Source organism: Cyprinodon tularosa, unplaced genomic scaffold, assembly GCF_016077235.1.
Source record: "Cyprinodon tularosa strain WSP-4 unplaced genomic scaffold, ASM1607723v1 ctg666, whole genome shotgun sequence".
Classification (NCBI taxonomy): Eukaryota; Metazoa; Chordata; class Actinopteri; order Cyprinodontiformes; family Cyprinodontidae; genus Cyprinodon; species Cyprinodon tularosa.
In genome coordinates, this window is record NW_024039414.1 from 583,521 (window position 1) to 609,509 (window position 25,989).

General features: G+C 39.7%; 4 protein-coding genes across 4 annotated transcripts; all 4 read right to left on the reverse strand.

Moving 5' to 3' along the window:
- Positions 1 to 207: 207 nt before the first annotated feature.
- Positions 208 to 2,343, reverse strand: LOC119771349 (tripartite motif-containing protein 16-like). The gene has a single exon (XM_038267216.1). The coding sequence runs from the start codon at positions 2,330 to 2,332 to the stop codon at positions 659 to 661; it is 1,674 nt and encodes a 557-aa protein (XP_038123144.1). The 5' UTR covers positions 2,333 to 2,343; the 3' UTR covers positions 208 to 658.
- A 4,776-nt stretch (positions 2,344 to 7,119) lies between these two features.
- LOC119771346 (tripartite motif-containing protein 16-like) lies at positions 7,120 to 9,725 on the reverse strand. Its single transcript, XM_038267214.1, has one exon. The coding sequence runs from the start codon at positions 9,673 to 9,675 to the stop codon at positions 7,984 to 7,986; it is 1,692 nt and encodes a 563-aa protein (XP_038123142.1). The 5' UTR covers positions 9,676 to 9,725; the 3' UTR covers positions 7,120 to 7,983.
- Positions 9,726 to 13,640: 3,915 nt separating this feature from the next.
- On the reverse strand, positions 13,641 to 15,470 carry LOC119771350 (tripartite motif-containing protein 16-like). The gene has a single exon (XM_038267217.1). The coding sequence runs from the start codon at positions 15,468 to 15,470 to the stop codon at positions 13,803 to 13,805; it is 1,668 nt and encodes a 555-aa protein (XP_038123145.1). The 3' UTR covers positions 13,641 to 13,802.
- Positions 15,471 to 24,311: 8,841 nt separating this feature from the next.
- LOC119771339 (tripartite motif-containing protein 16-like) lies at positions 24,312 to 25,715 on the reverse strand. Its single transcript, XM_038267207.1, has one exon. It carries the CDS (start codon positions 25,569 to 25,571, stop codon positions 24,312 to 24,314), a length of 1,260 nt encoding a protein of 419 aa, XP_038123135.1. The 5' UTR covers positions 25,572 to 25,715.
- Between the last annotated feature and the right edge of the window lie 274 nt (positions 25,716 to 25,989).

Consider the following 25,989-nt stretch of genomic DNA (forward strand, 5'->3'; position numbering starts at 1 on the left):
ACAGGGACGTATACAGGGAAGTTAGGATATGGATTATATATATATACTGTATATATATATATATATATATATATATATATATATATATATATATATATATATATATATATATATATATATATATATATATATATATATATATATAAATGGGGTTATAATGCAGGATAAACAATGATAAGCAATATTATAGCAGATAAAATATTTACAGATTATATACAGCTATAGTCGACAAGTATCTGTAAGTGGTGTTGGATCCGAAGATCGTTGTGACGGTGTGTGTGTGTTTGTGTGTGTGTGAGGGAAACAGTCCATGGTACCTGTTTTAACAACGGTGTGGGGACTTTTATCTGTTTTCAAAGTCACATCATGGGGTACTATGTCCTTATGGGGACCAAAATCTGGTGCATTAGACCATGAGATTGGTACCTATCCCTAAACTCACATGACTCAAATTTAAACCCAAACAAGTGATAAAATATTAGTAATAGAAATTTTAAATAAAACGTTTCTAGGACGACTCTAGTAGCTCCCTAAAGACATTTTGTCCTTGAGAAGTGAAGAAATTGAACAACAAAAAGATCTCACAGTCAATGAGGCGACGAAAGAAAGTGGGACTAAAATAGACATTTTAACTGTCTGGACCTCAGATAACTTCTGATTATTTCAGCCTAACAAACTCAACAGAAGATCCATCATCATGAAATCCAATCCCAGCATACAGAGGCTCAGTGAAAGACGTCTGGATTCTATGGAGGAGAGTCATGGTTTTAGAGACGCTGTAATAAGACAGAATACCTGCTCTGTGATCCAGATACACTCCTATTCTGGAGGAAACTGGACCTGATACTGGAGTTTTAATTCTTTTGTGCCAAAATAGGTAACCCTTTGAGTCACAATATAATGACCAAGATTTATCATTGAATCCAAATAAACAGTTGACTGATTTGCCTGCTCTGTTGATGTTCATGTATGAAACTGACACACCAACTTCTCCTCTGCCTCTCCACTCGATCTCCCAGTAACAGCGTCCAGTCAGACTCTCTCTACTCAGGACCTGAGAGGAATCAGTAAATCTATCTGGGTGGTAAGGATAAGATTGTTGGTTCATTCTTGCTACTTTTCTGTTCCCCTCAGATAATATCAGCTTCATGTTTGCAGTGTTTGGATCCAGAGTGATTTCCTTGGAATACTTTAGGAATCCTGTTCTGGTCTTTGGTTCTGGTTCTGACAGTAGAACCTCAACCTCAGCGACTGTCAGTGAGATGTTTGTCCATGTGTCTCTCAGGATGTCCTGTAGTTTCTCTCTGAGCTCTGACACAGCTGCTGTCACTTCCTTAAAATATCCCTGAGGACATCTAGTAAAGCTGGATGAGTGTGTAGACTCACTGAGTGCTGACAGTGAGGGGTAGTTCTGGAGAAACTGGGTGTGATCCTCTGTGATTGAGAGCTTCTCCAGCTCAGCTTCTTTCCTCTTCAGCTCAGTGATCTCCTTCTCCAGCTTCTTCTGAAGCTCTTTGACTCGACTCACTTTAGTTTCCTGCTGGGATCTGATCTGCTGCTTCACATCAGAGCTTCTTTTCTGGATGAGATGAATCAGCTCATTGTAGATCTTCTCACTGTCCCCCACTGCTTTATCAGCAGAGCCATTGATGGCCTCCACCTCCTGTTGAAGCAGCTTCATATCTTTCTCCTGGTCCTGGATTCTCTGCTGGATTTGTTGTCGTCTCTCCTGGAGCTCCTTCTGCTTCTCAGTCCTTTCTGCTGCAGCTGGGACTGTTTCATGGCCTTTATGTTCATCCATGGTGCAGAGATAACAGATACACTGCTGATCAGTACGACAGAAGATCTCCTTTACCTTTTTATGAGAAGAGCAGATTTTTTGCTGGAGCTTCTTAGTGGGGGCAATGAGGTTATGCTCCTGTAATGGTGCCGCATCATAGTGAGGCTGTAGATGATTCTGACAGTAAGAAGCCAAACAGACCACGCAGGACTTAACAGCTTTCTTTTTCCTCCCAGTGCAGACATCACAGGCTACATCTTCAGGTCCAGCATAGCAGTGATCAACTGGAGCAGCTTGGAGTCCAGTCTTCTTAAGATCCTCCACTAAATCTGCTAACATGATGTTTTTCTCCAGTGCAGGTCTCAGTAGGAAGACCTTCCTGCATTGGGGGCAGGTGTGGATTTTCCTTTGTTCTTCTCCATCCCAGTGGTTTTTAATGCAGTCCATACAGTAACTGTGTCCACAAGGAATAGTCACTGGATTACTTAGTAGGTCCAAGCAGATGGGACAACAGTATTTTTCTTCGTCTACCCGAACTCCTTTCTGAGCCATTTCACCTCTCAGCATGACAGCGTTTTAATAAAATAAAAACCAGACTGCCTTCAGATCTAAGTAACATTCCTCCAACAAATATGTTGACGGACCGGAATTACTTTGTTCCAAAGCAGGAAGATCACATGTGTTCAGACTGTCTCTTTCCCAGAAGTTACATTTAAACCTCTTTTTTTCCTTGTTGGTATTTACAGTAAATTGGGGCGTTTCTACACTCTAATCTTCATCTGTGTTCATCCATGTCATCTACATTTGGCAGCTGACATGGATTTTTAAGCAATCTTCAAACAGGGTTTAACTTTTTTTTCTTTATTGAAAAAAAGGTAATCAGTTCTTCACAGGAAATCCAGAGTTTACATTAGCTATTAAAAAGCTGAATCAGTGAGTTATATATAGGTTACATATAGGTTATATATAGGTCACTCACCAAAAAACTAGATTTCCTCCATAATTGTTAGGAATCCAGTTTGTGCTGGTTGTGTTTTTGTTTTGTTCTCGCCTTCCACCACCAGGTGGCGCCCTGTTCTTATTGGTCCTCCCACACACCTGCGGCTGGTTGGCTCATTTCTGAGGACTATTTGAGCTGTGGACTGTCACTACCTCGACGCCAGTTTGCCACTTTTCGGTACTCTAGCCAAGCCGAGTTTTGCTTAGTCTACTGAGGGCCGGATATATCAAGATCCAATTTTGCGTGCTGTAATTTGCGCTCACAAACTGGAATTTTGCGCGAGGGGCTGAACCATGGTTTGCGGGTGATTTAACAAGAGTGAAATCCATTCGGAGTTCCCCCAACAGCTCCAAAATGGCAATGCTGGATAAATTATATGTTTTGATGATCATTTCCTCGTTCATTCCAAAAATATTCACACGGAGTGAAAAAATACTTTCTCTGCGTCTCCTTGCTTCATTTCGATGTCTCCTTCTTGCGACTATAACCGCTGGTATGTGTGCGCAATTACGCATACAGACCATTTGCACCTTCTTTTGAAACGTGTTAAATATAGAGTCAGATACCGTCTGCAAAATTGCTTTCAGGTTTGATAAATCACTTTGCGAGTGCTGAATTAATATATTTACATTAATATATTTATATTTTCTCCTCCCACAAGACGCACTTTTGCGTGTAAATGCCCCATATTGCATATTCATTGCAGAAAAAGTACTAAATGGATAAGAGGCGCTATTTAGCACGTTTTAAAGACCAAATCCTTTTAGCACGCTGTTGATAGATCAGTTTGTACATTTTTTAGCGTGCGCAGTGAAATAGCTCACGTTTTTATACACGCAAACCTTTGATAGATCCGGCCCTGAGTCTTTGTGCTGAGCCTAACCTTGTTTTTGTCTTTGCCTTTGGGCAGGAAGCCTTCCTGCAAGCTGAATGTTAGGCCTTCCTCCCCTGGAAGGATTGTTTGAGTCTCACACTGAGCAGGGGATTAACCTCCACAAGTTCCGTTCAAGTCCTCCTGGATTCCCAAGGGACAGTCCGCTCAATAGCTCCTCAGGATCCAACCAAGGCCCCGTCCACACGAAGCCAAACCCTGGCCTAAACGCATAAATTTTTCACCAAACCAGCCTCTCATTCATACTAAGCCGGCGGTTGCTGCTCATGCTACTCACCCTGCTGTCGGGCTTACAACAGAATCTTCTTCTTCTGGAATATCTCCAGGAAGAACAGAGCAATATCGACGACATAGTTCAACACCTGAATTTGACTTGACCACGAAAATAGACCCATGCCCAACATTTCGTCGCCTATTTTTGCTTTGGCACCACAGCGCCACTTACAGGCCTGGCATACATTTTGCAGCGTTTTCATGCATTCCTGTGGACGATCACATTTATTTTACGTCTCCGTCTTTACGACAAACGTTCTGGAAAATATTAGCGTTTCGTGTTCGTTTTGACTTCGTGTGGACGGGGCCCAAGTCTAAACCTGCCCACCCTCCAACGAGTCTCAACCTCTGGATAAACCCTCACTAACTGGATTCTGGGAGAAGAGGTCTTCTCAACCAACGTGAGTCCCATTTTCTCTGTCTCTCCAGTCATCGCTCAAAGTTCACATGGATCCCGAGCTAACCGCTGTTACTTCCCTTCCCTCTTCCAATTCCGGTTCACCAGCACACTGAGTTTTCTGAATCCTACCCCCACTGTCCTTATCAATAAACCTGTTCAAACTTTTACCCTGGTTCTCTGAGTGGTTTACTGCATGTGGGTGCGATCTCTCAAGAAAATCATGACAATAATATAGAGTAAATAACATTATCTATGACGCTGATAACAAATGGGGAAGCAGACCCAGCAGGGATTGTCTCCTGTAATACCTGAAACCTGTCTATGATTGTTAAGGGTTGGTCGTTAAGGAGGTATTGTTCACCGGCTGGAGCGGGTAGGTCCTTCGTTCCCCTGTGATGGGGTGGGGGGTTTGGTGATATCTGGAAGGGCTCATGTCTATGATTGAATTGTAAGTTTTTGGAAGCTGGAATCTGAGTCCACCACCTCTGTTTAAAGTTGGTTTTTCTCTCTTAACATAGATGGCTTCCTTCACACCCCTCTCAAACCACCTATTTTCTTTATCCAGAATGTGAACATTCTGGTCCTCAAAAGAATGTCCTTTGTCCACCATGTGTAGATGTACTGCGGAGTCTTGTCCAGAGGAGGCCGCTCTTCAGTGTTGGGCCATGCGTCTGTGGAGAGTGTGTTTGGTTTCTCCAATATAAAGATCAGAGCATTCCTCGCTGCACTGAACAGCATATACCACTCCGCTCATATTCGGTCTGTGGGGTTTTATCTTTAGGATGCACTAGCCTCTGTTTAAGGGTTTGGTTTGGCTTGAAATGTACTGGGATCTTGTGTTTGGAGAAAATCCTCTAGAGCTTTTCAGACACTCCAGCAACATAAGGGATTGTGATGTTTTTGCGTTTAATTTTCTCATCGTTATCTTCTGTTGCGTGTCTTTTGGATTTCCTTGCTGATTTGATAAAAGCCCAGTTTGGATATCCACAGTTTTGGAGAGCATCTTTGATGTGTTTCTGTTCTTTGTCCTTCCCTTCTGTTTTAGTAGGGACATGCTCTGCCCGGTGTTGTACGGTTCTGATGACTGAGAGTTTGTGTTCCAGTGGGTGGTGTGATTAAAAAATAAGATACTGGTCTGTGTGAGTAGGTTTCCTAAACACTTCAATGTTTAGGCTTCCGTCTCCTTCCATGCTCATCAGACAGTCCAGAAAGGGTAGTTTGTTTGTGCTCTGCATCCTCTCTGGTGAATTTGATGCTATGGTCACAAGACACATCAACTATGAATATTAGAACTGTAAATATACAGTCATGTGTTTATATTACATTTTTTATGTATTTACTACTGTTTTCAAGGATGCACTTTAAAAAATGAATTTGTCTACAGGTGTTTTAAACAAAATTTCTTTTTGTTTGCACTTGTGTATACAAAATGTCAAAATTAATCTGTCTAATACTAAGAATGCTCTCTTGTGCCACACTCCATTGAGGTCATTTAAGTGGTCAGTCGTTGTAACTGCAAGTAAATATCTTCTGAATCCAAGATGGCCAACAATTAGCCATACCTGCCGGCCCCTGCTGGCATATTATTCATACAATTGCTTTACTGTGTCTTGTAATAGTTTTGCTTATAATTCAGTGTTTTAACATAACAGCGTCTTCATTAGAAAGCACCTTTATTGTAGGACACAGAACTGAAATTCCTGCCTACTGGTCTAACTCTGTAATGACTTCTGTACAGAACTCTTGGAAAACTACCTGCATCCTCCGAGATGGTGGCCCCCTGGTGGCCTGGGGAAACATTACAGTGTCCCTTCATAACACCTCATATCACCTTGTTTTATAGACCAGACTTCAAACTAAGTGCCTGATACTCTTTTTTTTCCAGAATGAGGCACTATAAGTTAAAATTACAGATACCAGAAAAAAAGATATTTTGCACTAGCTGTTAATAACCAGTTCTTCATTTACATACTCTAGAAGTTAAAGTCACTTTGAAAAGATTTAAGAATTGTGAGGAAGGATTAATTGTCAGCAGCATTTTCAGCTACATTACTATTGTCTTCAAAACAATAGCCCACAGGAAGAGAAAACCAAAACATTTCACATTCTCCCTGACTGAGTTCAGGATGAGACCTCTTATGCGATACAGGTGGAGGAGAGGATCTGGCACCTGCTGCTGGAGGAGCAGATTACAATGGGTTAAGAGAAGAATCTAACCCTTTATAAACCCCAAGATATTTCACGAGGGATGTATAGCAAATATATTGGATAAAGGATTGGATCAAGATCAGAACTAGCATTTTCTGAGATTAAGGAATGCAACTGAGAAGCTTTATATAAATGTGGAAGAGCAGAGAGGATTTGGTGTGACAGAATACTGTGCCTGACAGGTGCAGATACTAGTAAGCAACAAAGCAAACTGCAAAAGCTTCTGTGATGAAAACTCAGAATCGCTTAGGCTAAAAAACAAACTTACTGACTTTTGATTTTGGTTGATGTAGGATGGATAATTTATTGACTAAATTATTTGCTAATTTAATATGTAAATAAATAGTCTTAGTAAATTATATTTTGCAACTAAAGATGGGCGTCGATAACCCTAACCCTAAGCACGGAGCCAACTGCAGCACACATGGCTGGTTTTTCAGATCAATTACCATGGTGATCAACAGAGAAGAGAAGGAAAATGGTTTCATAAGACAAAGAAAAGCATTGTTAGAGTAACAAACCTTTATTTATTAAGAGCTGTTCATACACAGTCAAGATAAAGAAGAAATAATTAACTTAACTAAGTAAATAACAGCAAAAGTGAAGTACCATGAAGGTAAAGTGATTGGTTAAAGAAAAGAGGCAGTTATGTTCATGGTGAATAAGACGAGACACTAGAGGGCGTCACTAACATTCAGAGGAGAGATTTAAGGATCAGTTTAAAACTAAGAGCAGAAATGAAAAGAAATACAACTTTGCAACACAAAAAAATACATTAAAGATATTTGCTGAGTATAGGAGAAGAAGCTAACATCACAATTCAATCAAATCCTGAACAGATTTTTAGGGTTTCTACAGTTTCCAACGGTTTCCAATTAACAAAACATGTAAAGCCACAGTTTGTTGGATGTTACACATTTTAATGATCTGGTCAATTGCCTCTAACAAAATAAAAAAAAATGTAATTTGTTGAGATTTGAAGATAATAATTGAAGCCATACATACTGTAGACAGGGCTGCTCAGTGAAGCAGTGGGTAGCACTGCTGCCTTGCAGCAAGAAGGTTCTGGGTTTGATTCCCAGCCCAGGGTCTTTCTGCATGGAGTTTGTATGTTCTCCCTGAGCATGCGTGGGTTCTCTCTGGGTACTCCAGCTTCCTCCCACAGTCCAAAAACATGACTGTTAGGTTGATTGGCTTCTCTAAAGTCCCCTTAGGTGTGTGAATGGCTGTTTGTGTATGTGTTGCCCTCTCCAGGGTGCACCCTGCCTCTTGCCCGTAGACAGCTGGAGATAGGCACCAGCACCCCTTGCAACCCCACTTGGGATAAGTGTGTAAGAAAATGGATTGATGGATGGCATACTGTAGATATGCTTAAAACAAAGAAAAAATAAACTCAGATAAAGACACCTGTTCATCCAGTTTGTTTATGACTATTTCAGTTTAATAAACTCAGCAGATGATCTGTTTGGTGACCCATTAACTGGGGAAGAGCTAAATCCAATCCCAGCATATAGAGGCTGAGTGAATGTGGTCTGGACTCTATGGAGGAGAGTCATGGTTTTAGAGACGCTGTAGAAAGACAGAATACCTGCTCTGTGATCCAGAAACACTCCTATTCTGGAGGAAACTGGACCTGATACTGGAATATGTATGCTTTTGTGATACAACATGTGACCGTTTATATCACAGCGTAAAGACCAGGATTTGTCATTGAATCCGAAGAAACTCTCCTCTGATTTCATTGTGTTGTTGCTAATCTTGGCTGAAACTGCTACACACACTACTCCTCTCCACTCCACCTCCCTGTAACAACGTTCAGTCAGACTCTCTCCACTCAGGACCTGAAACGGATCAGTAAATCTTTCTGGATGATCAGGATAAGACTGTTTCTGCTCCATTAACATTACCTTTCTGTTTCCCTCAGATATTAACAACTTCCTATGTGCTGTGTTTGGATCCAAAGTTATTTTTTGTGAATATTTTAGGAATCCAGGTCTGGTCTTTGGTTCTTGTTCTGACAGTAAAACATCCACATCAGATACTGCCACTGAGATGTTTGTCCATGTGTCTCTCAGGATGTCCTGTAGTTTCTCTCTGAGCTCTGACACAGCTGCTGTCACATCCTCAAAGTATCTCAGAGGACGAATATTGATGCTGGATGAGTGTGTAGACTCACTGAGTGCTGACAGTGAGGGGTAGTTCTGGAGAAACTGGGTGTGATCCTCTGTGATTGAGAGCTTCTCCAGCTCAGCATCTTTCCTCTTCAGCTCAGTGATCTCCTGCTCCAGCTTCTTCTGAAGCTCTTTGACTCGACTCACTTCAGTTTCCTGCTGGGATCTGATCTGCTGCTTCACATCAGAGCTTCTTTTCAGGATGAGTTGGATCAGCTGAGTGAAGATCTTCTCACTTCCATCTGTCGCTTTTTCAGCAGAGCCATTGATGGCCTCCACCTCCTGTTGAAGCAGCTTCACATCTTTCTCCTGGTTCTGGATTCTCTGCTGGATTTGTTGTCGTCTCTCCTGGAGCTTCTTCTGCTTCTCAGTCCTTTCTGCTGCAGCTGGGACTGTTTCATGGCCTTTATGTTCATCCATTGAGCAGAGATAACAGATACACTGCTGATCAGTACGACAGAAGATCTTTATCACCTCATCATGACGAGAGCAGATGTTCTCCTGGAGCTTCTTAGAGGGGTCCATCAGCTTGTGCTTCTTTAAAGGTGGAGCATCATAATGAGGTTGGAGGTGATCCTCACAGTAGGAAGCAGGACAGGATAGACAGGACTTAACAGCTTTCCTTTTCCTCCCAGTGCAGACATCACAGGCCACATCTTCAGGTCCAGCATAGCAGTGATCAGCTGGAGCAGCTTGGAGTTCAGTCTTCTTTAGATCCTCCACTAAAGCAGAAAGTTTAATGCTTTTCGTTAAGACAGGCCTTGGCCTAAACTCTTTCCTGCACTGAGGGCAGCTGTAAATCCTCCTCTGATCTTCTCTGTCCCAGTAAACTTTAATACAGTCCATACAGTAGCTGTGTCCACAGGGAATAGTCACTGGATCCTTCAGTAGCTCCAAACAAATGGAACACGAGAATTTCCCCAAGTCCAGCTGAATTCTTCCCTCAGCCATTTTACCTCTCAGCAACAGTGATGTGTGTCTCTAATTTAGTCAAAACGGCAACTGACTTACACTCCGAAGAACACAACATGTCACTGCAGTGATTTTAGTGGTTACACCCTTTGCCAGATCTAAATAAGGAGGGAACAAGCAAATATATTTGTTTCCTGCATATATATTATCCAGTTCAAACAGGTATATACGGTAGTCAAAGTAAGGCAAGAAAAGGCCAGCTTATTTGTATAGCACAATTCAGTACAAGGTCAATTCAGTGCTTTATATAAAAACAGAAGAAGAAAGCAGAATAAAAGCTAAATACAATAAAAACAGGCAGTAAATAAAAAATAAAACAGATGGACCACAACCTTAAACTAATAATACAGCACCTGAGAGTTTAACTTCAACAATCGAATGTGGGTGCTAATTTAAGGTAATATTTTGCACATTCTCTACGCTTAGAGAGAAGAAAAAAAAGCTTTGAGCTGTTTAGATATTAATAATCATTGGGTACAAGATGATATTGGTACACTTTAAAATACTATGGTATTGGAGAAGGATAGGTACTAATCTAAGTAAACATCCATGTTGATCTACAGATTCAAAAAACTGGCAAGTGGAGAGGGACAGAGCAACATCAAGTCCTTTCTGACAAAAGGAGTGCAAGTCTAATGCCAGGGACTTCCCAGACATAACGCTATTACTGAACCAATAATAAAGGACCTTATTATTTCATGCAACCTCCCACTATCTGTGATCAGCAAGCCCAGCTTTAAAAACTTTATGGCAGTAGTAGAGGAGAAATACTCACTTAGATGCCTGGTTACTTCAAGTAACCAAACGTCTAACTTAACTTGCTGCAGAAAAAGTGTCCAAGATTAAATCCAAGCTCTGTCTCATTCGTTGCTGGCTGTCAATGGCAGTAAACAAAGTGGATATGTCTCCTCGCACTCTGCGCAGGATGAGATAAAATGTTAACCAAGTCACAAACGTGACAAGTAGCCAATCTGACATGTGTCTATAAATAGCACATTGAAGGCTACGTTTGGTCTCTTCGATCTTCTCGCTGTCTTCTTGCCGTGCTTCGTAGGTTGATCGCTCCTATAAGTCCGTGATTCAGAACTTTTCGACATTTGCAGGTCTGAGGGGTAAGCACATGTTTGTTGTGTTCAGCATCATCCTGCCTGTGACTTGTTATTGTTCACTTAGTATCCTGGGTCGTTTGTTTTGGCATTATGTTGGAGTTTCCATTTATTTATATGTTTAGGTTAAAGCTACTACTTCTGGGTTATTGATTGAACTTGCTTATTTTTTTAAGTATATTCATGGCATTTGTTTTCCTTTTTACTGTCATTGTTTGTCCAAGTATTTCCTTCTAAAATGGCCGCAGCAGCAGCATCTTGGGAATCGGGGGAGTATCTGGAGGAGGAAGGAATCTCTAGTTTGGAGTTCCTTTGCCTCAGGTAGCAAGGAGATCTCTTCCCAGACACTCATGGTCGGGAGTTGGACCCCCAGAGTTTTTAGGGTCATGATGGATCAGGAAATTCCCTCAGGAGTTCTGGTAGCTGTGACCCAAGGGAAGACCCATGTCAGCTGCGGGGAGTTATTATGGCAGCCTTGGCCAGAGATTGCTTGGAAATCCCTTTTTACGTAGGGCCACATTGGCCCCTCCATTCAAGATTCCTCCATCTTCAGCCTTTTTGGAGGAGCTTCAAAGCTGTTGGGCGGATCCTCTCCCTCCATGGTTGGGATGCGCCAATCCTAGCATCTATGAGCATGCCCCCAGTGGAACACTGCATTGCCTCTCTGTTTTTTCCCCCCAGATGAGTTCCTGATGGAAAGAGCTTTCGGTCCAAGCCCCCAGTGTCAGGTGACGGGGAGAGATTTAGCATCCGCCTCCAAGTCATCTTCTCCTCATAGTGTGGCCGCAATAGATTCTGCAAAACACCAGAAGCTCCCTCCATAAGGAGAACCTATACCTATTGCTGGCAAGGTTTTTCAATGTGGTGCCAGGCCAAAGGGATCGACCCAATCTCATGTTTCCAACATGAGGTATTAAGTTACATGCAGGATCTATTGGAGGCTGGACGGTTGGCATCGACCCTTGAGGTGTACTTTGCAGCCATGTCAACAAGGCACTGTGGCACTGAGAGTAGATGGATTCACAATTATTTCAGGAATGTTGTATGCATTCATATTTCTTCCTTGGCCTGATAAAATGTTAGTGTGCCTTCCTTCCTTCCTTCCTTCCTTCCTTCCTTCCTTCCTTCCTTCCTTCCTTCCTTTCTTTCTTTCTTTCTTTCTTTCTTTCTTTCTTTCTTTCTTTCTTTCTTTCTTTCTTTCTTTCTTTCTTTCTTTCTTTCTTTCTTTCTTTCTTTCTTTCTTTCTTTCTTTCTTTCTTTCTTTCTTTCTTTCTTTCTTTCTTTCTTTCTTTCTTTCTTTCTTAATAATGGTGATTAGTTAGAAGCTTTTGTTCCATTCTTTGTGCTGAGATACAGGGAAAGGAAGGGGGTTTGAAAATGAGTTTCTTCCCTAGGTTAGATAAGGGGGAAACATAGATAAACAGGTCCTTATTGTGTTTAAGGTCCTCATGTCCTGTCTCTGGTGTGAATGGAAAAAAGTTGTTTGAAATGTTTATCTGAACATTTATCTATGTCCTTTGGTGAAGTGTTTCTCTTGGGAAGACTCAATGTTCATGTGTAAGAATTCTCTATAAATGCAAAGGATGGGCAGTGACCTAGTCAGAATCACACTGAGAGCTGTATTCAGCTGTTTGTGTCGTTCTCCTCTGCAGAGTAAAATAAAACCTTTTCTTCCTTGCATATCAACTCTCAGTGCTCATTTTTACTCCACAGTTGTAATTTAAATATTTGCTAAAACAGCTGAGTGTGAGATGAATACAATCAAACTTTATCACCTTTTTTGTTCCTCTGCAAGGTCCATCTTATTGCACAGTTCCTGGATCCTGTTTTTGTTTTTGTTTGTATTCCATAATTTTTCTTTCTTTTTTAAATTTTTTTATTTTTAGCTTTTCTATTGTCATTACACTGTCACAAGTACAGAGCAATGAAATTCACCCTCTATCTTTAACCCATCCCCTTGGGGAGCAGTGCGCTGTTCCCGTTTGGGGCTGCACCCCAAGCAGTGTGGGGTTAAGGGTCTTTTATTTTTATTATCAGGGACCCAGAGTGGCATCTGTGGGAGTGGGGTTTGAACTTTATACCCTCAGGACTCCAAGCGCAATGCCCTAACCAGTAGGTCGCCACTCACCTGAGTTAAAGATGTATAAAGTTACTGGTTTCTGGGTGAAATTGGGGCAGCTATCAAAAGTGGGTCTGCAAATGTTTTATGGCAGAATGGGTCGAACATTTATATGATCTAAATATAAATCATCCAACAAATATATGCATCAGTCAATAAATCGGTCACATTATAAAAAGATAAACAATTACAATAATTATGCATTTCCTCTTTCTCGGAATAAATCACCCATTCTAATTTTGAATATTATGTTTTATTGAGTCAAGTAAGGAAAATTAACATCACACTTCAATCTATTCCTTAATTAATTTTAAGGATTTTAACATAGCACCAAAGTTTCTGATGAAAAAAATATTCTTAACCACAGACTGTTGAATATGATAAACCATTACAAAGATGTGATCGCTTGTCTGCATGAATGAAAATGTAGTAAATCCATAAAAAGTTTTGAAAAATCTCATCAAAACACAAAACATTTAACTTTCATAAAGATTTAAGTTAGAATGTGCTTTTCAAAATGATTTTTTTAATTCAGTTTGATCCAAAATCTGATCCATGTCCAAAAAATAATGATGTTGTGATCAATAATGATCATCTACTGTCAGCTAATCTGCACATAGATTTGATCTGACAAAGTGATAAATGTTTAGATGAATAGAAAAATCCTTCTGAGCAGTATTGAGCTTTTTGGCTGAACAGAAACAGCAACAAAATCCAACATCAGCAAAACATCAAAAAGAGATGAAAAAATAGCTTCTGAAGACAACTGGTCCCTCAGCATCAAAGAAATGACAGAACAATGAGCTCTCAGCAACAATGAGAGAGACTGAAGAAACCGGAAGTTAGATACACATTTTAATTGGTGCTGAAATCAGCTCTGACTATTTTAGTTTAACAAAATCAGCAGTGGATCCATTAATGCAACTCCTAAGCCTTATCCCAGCATATAGAGGTTTAGTGAATGTGGTCTGGACTCTATGGAGGAGAGTCATGGTTTCAGAGACGCTGTAGAAACACAGAATACCTGCTCTGTGATCCAGATACACTCCTATTCTGGAGGAAACTGGACCTGGTACTGGAGTTTGAATGCTGTTGTGTTGAAATATGTAGCTATTTTTCTCACAACGTAAAGACCAAGATTTCTTATTCCATCCAAATAAGCCTTCAGCTGATGTATCTGCTCTGTTGATATTATCATATGAAACTGCTGCAATAGCTACTCCTTTCCACTCTACCTCCCAGTAACAGCGTCCGGTAAGACTGTCTCTGCTCAGGACCTGAGGCCAAGTAGTAAACCTGTCTTTGTGATCAGGATAAGACTGTTGGTGGTCTGTTAGTATTACCTTTCTGTTCCCCTCAGACAATGAAAGTAATCTGTTTGCTGTGTTTGGATCTAGAATAATCTCCCTCGAGTATTTCAGGAATCTGGCTCTGACCTTGGGAGCTGTTTCTGACCTTACAGTGACTTTCAGTGAGAAGTTTCTCTGTGTTTCTCTCAAAATGTCCTGTAGTATATCCCAGAGTTCTGACACAGCTGCTGTCACATCCTCAAAGTATCTCAGAGGACGAATATTGATGCTGGATGAGTGTGTAGACTCACTGAGTGCTGACAGTGAGGGGTAGTTCTGGAGAAACTGGGTGTGATCCTCTGTGATTGAGAGCTTCTCCAGCTCAGCATCTTTCCTCTTCAGCTCAGTGATCTCCTGCTCCAGCTTCTTCTGAAGCTCTTTGACTCGACTCACTTCAGTTTCCTGCTGGGATCTGATCTGCTGCTTCACATCAGAGCTTCTTTTCTGGAGGAGACGGATCAGATCAGTGAAGATCTTCTCATTGTCCTCCACTGCTTTATCAGCAGAGCCATTGATGGCCTCCACCTCCTGTTGAAGCAGCTTCACATCTTTCTCCTGGTCCTGGATTCTCTGCTGGATTTGTTGTCGTCTCTCCTGAAGCTCCTTTTGCTTCTCAGTCCTTTCTGCTGCAGCTGGGACTGTTTCATGGCCTTTATGTTCATCCATGGTGCAGAGATAACAGATACACTGCTGATCAGTACGACAGAAGATCTTCATCACCTCATCATGACGAGAGCAGATGTTCTCCTGGAGATTCTTCGAGGGGTTCCTCAGCTTGTGCTTCTTTAATGGCGGAGCATCATAATGAGGTTGCAGGTGATTCTCACAGTAGGAAGCAGGGCAGGACAAACAGGACTTGACAGCTTTCCTTTTCCTCCCAGTGCAGACATCACAGGCCACATCTTCAGCTCCAGCATAGCAGTGATTAACTGGAGAAGCTTGGTGTCTTGATGTCTTCTTTAGATCCATCACCAACTCTGACAGCAAGATGTTTTTTGATAGTGCAGGCCTTTGCCTGAAAGTTGCTCTGCATTGAGGGCAGCTGTAGATTCTTCTTTGAGTTTCTCTGTCCCAATGAACTTTAATACAGTTCATACAGTAGCTGTGTCCACAGGGAATAGTCACTGGATCCTTCAGTAGATCCAAACAGATGGAACAGGAGAATTCCTCTCGGTCCAGCTGATCTCCTCTCTTAGCCATTTTATCTGTCAGTAATAGAGATTTGCTAGTTTTATATAGTCAATACCGAAACTGGCTTCAACACGTCACTGGTTACACCCACTGTCAATCTAAACAGTGAGTGTAACCAGGAAACATATTTAATTAACTATATTCGTTTGCTGTTTGTTTCTTTACAAGTCCCAACAGGTTTGTTTAGAGGGCCTGAAACCATGAAAAAACAGAAACCAAATATGAATATGACTCACCTTCATGTGCTGACCAAAAATAAATTGATTGGTGTTGTGCATTTAGGTAAAAAAATTATAAAGACACCAATAAACATTTAATATTGAGAATTTATATGTATTTCAATTTCTATTTCATAGCAATCAACCAAAATTATATTTGCAATAAACATGTCTTGGTACATTAACAAAGGGAATTCATAATACTCCCAATGCTGCTTCCAAATGTCTGTCAGCATTTTAAGTTTTTACATCTTCATTCATATGCAGATCATAATAATAAATACACAGACAGACACACAAACAGACAGACATGAATAACTAATGATTCCAATATTCCAATACTTCATTTTCCGATTGGATGGACACATCTAGCTGTTTTGTAGTTTATCTGAGTTTTCAGTTTCATAAAAGTGGCTGTGAGTTAGTTTAATCAACTCTAAGTAGGTCCACTCAGATTTGAGCATGTGCGTAACAAGTATGAAAAGCCATTATTAGTCGAGCTCCGATTGGACAATCACCATGACAACAGACAACAGGAAGAGCCAGTTTCACACCACTGGTAATAGAGATTTCAAAGCAGAAATGAAAAAACAAATTGAAGGGAGTGTTTAAAAGAATGAGCAACAGCACTACAGCTGCAAAGGAGAGGAAGATTGCGAAGCAGAAGATTGCTGCTTGAGTTAATCGGTTAATGCGTAGGTTTATATGAAGAGGCTACATTTTTACATCAGAAACTAAGTTTCTGAAAGTAAAAAAAACGACGGCAATTATACTACTAAGTATTGGGTTTTATATTTCTTTTCCCCTTTTTTGGTAAAAATTAAAGTAATAATAAATTTTTTTAAATAGTTGCACGGTTGATTATACAATAAAAATGTAAAGAGCAGTTTAAATTTTCAGCCGTGATAATTGTGTTGCTGTACATCTAAACAAGTCCAGGGAGGTTCAGTAAAAGCAGGACTGTCTCTAGCTCAGTTCAAGCCCTATGCAAATCTCATTAGGCTAAACAAATGACACACACTGGTATCAGTGTTACATCAACCACTTTTAGATTTGCTTGTTTGATCACTGCACATGATAAACAGAAATCAACGAAAACTGCTGCTTGGAAATAAAAAATGTAACCAACTTCTACTTTCAAGTCAATTAAATAAATACAGTAAATATACTAGTATTTTATCAATGTATCTTTTTTTAATTTTATATCCTTTTTTTTCCTCCAATGTTTATTTTGCTTTAACATGTGGAACAATGTAAAGACAGAGCAATGGTTATATAATTGTAAAATGTACCTTTAACATTTAGACTGGGCTAGAACAAACCCCAATATACACCCACACGGAATAAAAAAAATAGATAAATAGACAAATAAATAAAAAAAAAATAAATAAAAAAAGGATCAGGGCAAACATAATAAGTAAGTGGACAGAAACTGACATATCAGAAGATAAATAATCAAAATAAAAAAAATAAAAACTGTTTTCCTCAGGTTTCAGGGGACACTGCTACTGATATATCAGACAAACTTAACTCAAGAGAGAAGGTTAAAAAGAGCAAAAAACAAAAAAAGATATTGATCAGAATAATGCAAAACAGCTACATACATACACCTTATCAGTCGGGAATATTAGGTAAATCAATCTTTTCAAGGACTTTTAACAAGGGGCTGCACAAACCCAGAAAAACAACATATTCTCCTTATCAGTTCGTATGAAATCGTATGAAAAGTTATGCACAGTATTTCATACGTTTTTGACGTTTTTCCTCGAAAAAACATATCAGGGCGCATGCTCAGCCAGACAGACGAAAAAAGCAGATCCGCGGACGGACGTAAAACTGGGACGGACAGTGCAATAATTACTTCATGATGTCTCTCACTAGGTTGCTTGCTGTTTTGTATCTTAGGGTCAGGGTTAGGGTTAATTGTATGTTAAATTGTATGTTATTGAATGGTGCGTAAGATGCGCATGCGCACGGATATCTTGTCTCGAGGCAAGACGTAAAAATACAACGAAATACGACGAAAAAAACGTCAAAAACGTATGAAATACTGTGCATAACTTTTCGTACGATTTCATACGAACTGATGAGAATACACTGCGAAATTCTTAAGACGGATTTTTTTAAAGTTTATTTTCATTTTATATCTTACAAAACCATTTCCCACAGTTTACAAACTCTTAAGTAATTATTAGAATTCTTATAAGAATTCTGACTCACTCAGGCTGAATTAGGAAGAAGCAATAACAACGTTTTACTAATAATGCAATAATATCAATGTTTTGGTTTAAGGCCAGGACACAAATGTAGATATATCCAGAGACGGTGAGATTTAAAGGTTTTAATAAATAGTTCAGTGGCGATCTTACGTTAAAGGATCACAAGATTATCAGCTGGGAAACTGACAGGGGGTAAAGATAATGGGGCCTTGTTGGAGTTCAGTTTAAAGCACCATAGATCCAGAACTAACTGCTCACAGTGATGCACTTCCGAGAGGAACAAACGTTTGAGGTTGAGCCAGGTGCGACTGACAGAGACTCTCAAGAGGAAGCGAGTGGACCACCACCAGCCAGGAAAGGAAACAAGGAGAAGTTCACAAAAACTCAGAGGCTGAGATTGAGGTTTCAAGTTTATGCAAAACCAGGGTCCTGGGAATGGATGTCCACTGGGAGATAACACTGCTGGAGTGCTGGCTATGGTCTATTCTTATACCGCTGATGAGGTGCTTGTACTTTGTTTTGCACAGTGAAACAAAAAAATTGCTGTACAGAACTTTTAAGAAGTCCACATTTGTAGATACCCATTTTATCATGAAATTGTAAAGGTATCATGCATGTGTTTATATTTATATGAATGCTATATGTTTTGACAGGTATTGATGCTGAGAGGCAATCAGAGGCTTTGGCAATAAACAATACTATCTAATTGTTGTCAAAGGCATCTTGTCTCATTTGGATTATAAACACCGATATTCCTTCTTGGTCATGTGTTCCGTTTTTGACCACTTAAAGTGGTTCAATATGTACTAATCTCAACTCATACAAACCACTCATCCTTGTGGATTTATATGTTTATTTTTGGAATGTTGCATTGAACATTGTTCCAAGAGAAAGAATAGTGAACCACAGGAAGAATACACTGTTAGAAATGACCAGCTTTCCACAATAATTAGGGGAATATATATTTATAACATATTATAGTAAAGTTACAAAGCTCAGTTTGCCTCTCATGAGTGGTCATTTAGCACCTAAAGACTGGATTTACCCCTGTTAGCTAAAGCTAATAAAATTAGTAGGGCTTGGGTGTCTTTACTTTGCTAAAAATGACTTGAAAATGTCTTAGGAAAATTTCTCAGAGGAAACAAATTTCGATATAAGTCTATTAAGCTTTGATATGGGAAACATTACTGCTGGAAAAAAATGATAAATGCTGCCTGCAATACATAAATCTATTTAAAACTGAAACCATCTTTACTCATTAACCTGTTTCTTTCTGACGAGCAGTTTTAACATCAGTTAGCAGTAACAGACAAAATCAGTGGAAGAAAACAAACACTCCCCTTTCATGGAAACGTTCCTAGGCAACAATTAGATTTGTGTGAGAGAGAGTAAAAACACACCCATAAACCAACAGGTTTGTGATGGTATCTTTGACTAAAGCACAGACTGGTTTGCACACAAGGAGAAGGAAGTGAAAGAGGGGAGAAAATCTTTGTAAGTAGCATTAGATCTGAGAGCAGAAACAAAGATTTGATTGAGAAGAGAAATATTTGAGAGAAAGAGTAAGTTTTGAATGGGGGCATCACAAGTTTTGAATGAGAGTAGAACAAATCCTGCTCTCAAATTGAACATGCGTGCTCTTGGTTATTGGCAGTAAAAATCCTCTGTAGACTTTGGTTGGTTTTAATACCAAGCCTTTGGTATGGACTATCTTAAAATGGGGAGTGTTGACCTAGTGGGTTAGAGCAGTGCGCTTGTGCTCTGAGAAGGTTGCAAGTACCTGGTTCAATCCCAACAGCCTCCACTCTGGGTTCCTGAGCAAAACCCTTAACCCCATACTGCTCCACCCAATGGCAGCCCACTGCTCCCCAAGGGGATGGGTCAAAATGCAGAGAAACAATTTCCTCATGTGACACAATAAAGGGATTTACATTTACAAATTAAGAGTTAAATCGGTCAAAAAACTGAATACTTATTATATTGACGCAGTAAATCACTGTATTTAAAACATTTTTTGTTCTTATTCTTTCCTGACTCTCTTTCTGTCTAGCAGCCAATTTCGAAGGGTATTGAAGCCCCGCTGTTCCACTTCGCCCATGAGATGCTGTGGGATGATGGTGTTGAAAGCTGAACTGAAGTCCAGGGCCAGCATCCGCACATGGGTGTTCTTCTCCTCGAGGTGTGACAGGCTCAGATAGGGAGCAGCAGAGATGGCGTCCTCAGTGGAGCGGTTCCGTCGGGAAGGTGAACTGGAACGGCTCGAATAGAATAGAATAAAATAGAATAGAATTAAAAATCCCTTTATTGTCCCACGATGGGGAAACTCTGGTGTTTACAGCAGCAAAACGAATATAGAAAAAAAAATGGTTACACAAATGTGGACTGTCAAAGAAGGCTGCGGAGGAAGAGGTTGAAATAGGTGAGGCAATTCGCATCAATACACAGGTGAGCAGTGTCAGGAAGGCTGATTAAAATGAAGCAGTGCTACTTAACATATTATAATAGAATGTTGCCAAGAGTTTCTGTAATACATTAAACACCCAATAAACTCCAATCCTGAAGCAATGATGTTTTAATTTCCAGTTTAAAAAAAGTGGAGTCAATGGCTTCCTTTGAGACGGTCAAAGTCACTGGTGCATTGTCACTTCTAACAATGGGGTTGGACTGTTTGGGATATTTATCATGACAGAGTTAATTGTTAACAAGTATGTAAGATGATATTCCTGACTCCCACGCTCTTCACTAAAGATCAGTTTCTAAAACTTTTTGAGAAATCTGTCTGCTTCGAATACTGGGTCTATTCTTTCTGAGCATGACATACCAGCCTCATTTTAGATATGAATAATCTATTAATGAAACACAGATATGTGCAACAGGCTGTTAAGTTAGCTGTAGTTAAACCTTTACCTAAAGAACCTTTCTCTTGATTTGAACAGCCTCACTAATTGGCAATGTTGCATTCTAGACCTACGGTATATTTAATCCTCCTGTTAGGTAAAAAAATGTAGGTTCGTAAAAGAGGAACTGAGTCCACACAGAAAGGGATTTTCAACAGCTTCTGCAGGAGGAGAAGAGAGCCGCAACCCAACTTTCCAACTCTCTCTCCGCCCCCCCTCCTTCTGCAGTGCCTTTTATTAACAGAACATAACACATGGGGTGGGTTACAAAACAGCATTCTTCTGACAGGACAATTGATCAGGTCATAAGACAGAGTGCTCTGCTGATTGAATCACAAGACAGAGCTCTCCTCTTGACTGAATCAAAAGACAGAGTGGTCTTCTGATTGAATCATAAGACAGAGTGAAGCATCTCATTTCTCAATGTTTCATATGCACACACATTAATTTTATAATCATCATTGAATAAACCTAACACCTTCTTTCTGATCTACAGTTTTGGAGAAATCGGTTGCTAGTCAAGTGTTTGAGCACTTGGACAATAATGACCTTTCAAGAGTTTCAGTCAGGCTTTAGAGGTCATTGTAGCACTTGTCAGGTTTATTCAATGATGATTATAAAATTAATGTGTGCTTATGAAACATTTGTGCAAGGGGATGCTGCACTGTGTCTTGTGATTCAGTCAGGAGACCATCCTGGCCTGTCATTCTGATGGAGCATCTTGTCTTTATGAACTGATCAATTGTTCTGTCAGAACAAATACTGTTTTGTAACCATGTGTTATGTTCTGTTAATAAAAGATGGCTGCAGTAGAGGATTCGGAGAAAGAAAGCTTGAAGTTGGCTCGGGCTTTTTCTTTCCGCTCCTGCAGAAGTTGCTTGAATCTCTTTCCTGTGTAGACTCAATTTCTTTTTTTTTTGCAAACCTACATTTTCTGAACCTAACAGCACTAAAAAGTAGCATTTCTGAAATAAATAATGATATTCTCAAATTAAGGAGTCATATCTGCAACTGATATTATTTTACTTTTTCATTATTATTTGTAACTTTTAATGAATGAACTTAGGATAAACATTTTTTGACTGAACATTTAGATTTGAGGCCCTCTAGGGGTTTGCAGGGTCCTTTGTATTTACACAGCCAATTAAAGCAAGACAAAGGACTGATTAAATTAAGGATTGGAAAAAAAAAACAGAGAACAGAAAAACAAATTGTAGTCTTTATACAGTAATATCAGAAGGACGAACCACATTATAACCTCAGCTGAGGACAAAGAGTCATCACTTTAAAAAGGTCCTTGCACATTTGATCTTGCTCACTACTGTTGAGGAGAGTAACTGTCACAGTCTTTGTTCTGTTCTGTTTTTCTTTTGAGTATTCAATTTTACTTTGCTCAATGTTTTCTAGTTTTAGTGGTTTAATTCTTATTTTGTTGTGTTTTCTGGTTGTTTTCAGGTTTTTATTTGTTGCCCTCTGCTGCCCTCTTGTGTTCTCCTTTTTCCCTAGCTCCTTTCCTTTGTGCTCTGTTCACACCTGCTCCCAATCTGCTCGTTAGTCCTCTCTTTGTTCAGTCTCCCATAAATATAGTCTTTGTGCAGTTCCTCAGAGCTGGTTCCTCGTCTAACTTCCTCCAACTCCGTCTCACTGTGTCTTCCTCGTCGTGATTGTATCCCCCTGGTGTCTCCATGGTTTCTGGTTTGGTTGACTTTTTTCATGTTTGATTTTTTGGATTTTTGGATTCCTACCTCAGTATCAGTTAACACTTCATTAAATCCACAAGAAACTCACATCTGCTTCCCTGCCTCTGCATTTGTGTCCTCAAACCACTACCAAATCCTGACAGAAAAAAGAACACAAGAGGGCAGCAGAGGGCAACAAATAAAAACCTGAAAACAACCAGAAAACACGACAAAATAAGAATTAAACCTGTAAAACTAGAAAACATAGAGCAAATTAAAACTGAATGTTCAAAAGAAAAACATAACAGAACCAAGACTGTGACAGTTACAACCTTCCTGTGATTTTTATCAGGGCTTTAAGCAGGTTCACTGTCAGCCTTGTTGACTTATGTGAACATAGCTCTGTTTTTTCTTGCACAAAATTTCATGATTTAATTTAAATGTACTCAGATTAAAAAACACAAATCGGATTGTACTGTTTATATTGGCATAAATAAGCAGGGGGAAAAAAGGGTGGTCAGACTAAATGTAGCTAAGTTAACATGGACAAAAAAAATCCAAATGAAAGCCTGATCATATTAAAAATATTTAATTTACTAAACATATCAGACTAAATTTTCATAAGGTATGCAGGAGGTACCACTGAGCCCTTCACTTAACAATATTGACCACCAAAATCAAAAGTATGGATACAAAGATGCGAAGAAGATCAGCCATTAACGACACTGAGGAACTGTTGAAAAAAAAAGTGAAGGGTATGCACAGTTCTTGCACAAGCCCCATTGTGTTTGCTCCTTCCTAGGACTAAAAAAAAATAAAAAAAAATTTGCTACAGACCCACCTTACAGTATGTATATATTTCCCTTGCTCTTATTAATTCTTTTTATAAGCATTGCGATACAGATTTTGAACTTTATTAAATAAGAAAATGACTGATATTCTAACTGACTTTTGATTTTGTATGATGTAGGTTTGATAATTTATTTACTGAATTATTTGTTAATTTAATAAGTAATTATGATTTCTGAGTAAATTCTATAATGAAACTACAGATGGGTGATTCGGTAAAGCCAACGGCCATTTGAAGCATGGAGGCAACTGCAGCACACACGGCTGGTTTTCCAGATCAAATACCATGGTGAGCAACAGAAGACAGAAGGAAAATGGTTTCATGAGACAGACAAAAACATTGTAACAAACCTTTATTTATTAAGAGCTGTTCATACACAGTTAAGATAAAGAAGAAAAAATAGCTTAACTAGGTAAATAACAGCAAATTGAAGTTCCATGAAGGTAAAGGTAAAGTGATTGGTTAAAGAAAAGAGGCAGTTATATTCATGGTGAATAAGACGAGACACTAGAGGGCATCACTAACATTGTAAAGAACTAAAGAAAGGTCATTATATCCATGGTGATGATAAAGATCCACTAGAGGGCAACACAAAACTTTCAAGCTGAGAGTTTAAGCACCTAATGGCTTTAAAACTAATGGTAGAAATTAAAAAGAAATACAACTTTAAAACCAAAAAATAGTAATACCAGATAATTGTTAGTATAGTTAGCTTAGTAATAGAAACCAATATCACATGTCAATTAAACCCTGAACTAATTTAAAGGAATTCTGCAGCATATAAAGTTACTAACAAACAAAATATCTACAGCCACAAATTGTTGAATATAATACTGCAAATCAAGGATGCTATCACTGGTTGGCGGAGAAGAAAACTCCTTAAACTGTAAAAATCTATAGACAAATAAATGCATCCATATATCTGATGAAAACACAGAAAACTTGAAAAAGAATCTGGTTGAGTTTGATATGAAATCTGATCTTTGACTATTTCAGCTTAACAAACTTAGCAAAGGATCTATTTGGTAATCCGTTAACCAGGTAAGACCTAAGTTGAATCCCAGCATATAGAGGCTGAGTGAATGTGGTCTTGACTTTGTGGAGGAGAGTCAGTGTTTCAGAGACGCTGTAGAAAGACAGAGTACCTGCTCTGTGATCCAGAAACACTCCTATTCTGGAGGAGCCTTGAGCATTAGTTTGAATGCCTTTGTGATACAACAGGTTATTGTTTACATCACAGCGTAAAGACCAGGATTTGTCATTGAATCCGAACAAATTTCCTTGTGATCTCTTTATACAATTGCTAATCTTGGCTGAAACTGCTATGCGAACTACTCCTCTCCACTCCACCTCCCAGTAACAACGTCCAGTCAGACTCTCTTTACTCAGGACCTGATACTGATCAGTAAATCTGTCTGGATGATCAGGATAAGACTGAAGCTGCCCCATTAACATTACCTTTCTGTTTCCCTCAGATAATAACAACTTCCTATGTGCTGTGTTCGGATCAAAAGTTATTTTTCGTGAATATTTCAAGAATCCAGCTCTGGTCTTTGGTTCTAATTCTGACTGTAGGACATTCACTTCAGATACAGCAGGTGCGATGTTTGTCCATGTGTCCCTCAGGATGTTCTTCAGTTTCTCTCTGAGCTCTGACACAGCTGCTGTCACATCCTCAAAGTGTCTCAGAGGACGAATATTGATCCTGGTTGAGTGTGTAGACTCACTGAGTGCTGACAGTGAGGGGTAGTTCTGGAGAAACTGGTACAGATCCTCTGTGTTTGAGAGCTTCTCCAGCTCAGCATCTTTCCTCTTCAGCTCAGTGATCTCCTGCTCCAGCTTCTCCTGAAGCTCTTTGACTCGACTCACTTTAGTTCCCTGCTGGGATCTGATCTGCTGCTTCACATCAGAGCTTCTTTTCTGGATGTGATGGATCAGATCAGTGAAGATCTTCTCATTGTCCTTCACCGCTTTATCAGCAGAGCCATTGATGGCCTCCACCTCCTGTTGAAGCAGCTTCACATCTTCCTCCTGCTCCTGGATTCTCTGCTGGATTTGTTGTCGTCTCTCCTGGAGCTCCTTCTGCTTCTCAGTCCTTTCTGCTGCAGCTGGGACTGTTTCATGGCCTTTATGTTCATCCATGGTGCAGAGATAACAGATACACTGCTGATAAGTACAACAGCAGATCTTCATCACCTCATCATGATGGGAGCAGAAGTTCTCCTGGAGATTCTTGGAGGGGTCCATCAGCTTGTGCTTCTTTAATGGTGGTGGTTGTAAGTGAGCCCTACAGTAGGAAGCAGGGCAGGATAAACAAGACTTAACAGCTTTCCTCTTCCTCGCAGTGCAGACATGACTGGCCACATATCCAGGTCCAGGATAGCAGTGATCTCTTCTCTTAGCCATTTTATCTGTCAGTAATAGAGATTTGCTAGTTTTATATACTCAATACCGAAACTGGCTTCAACACGTCACTGCAGCCAAAGTTACCAGTTACACCCACTGTCAATCTAAACAGTGAGTGTAACCAGGAAACATATTTAATTAACTATATTAGTTTGCTGTTTGTTTCTTTACAAGTCCCATCATGTATGTTTAGAGGGCCTGAAACCACAAAAAACCAGAAACCATCATTTGAATATGACTCACCTTCATGTGCTGACTA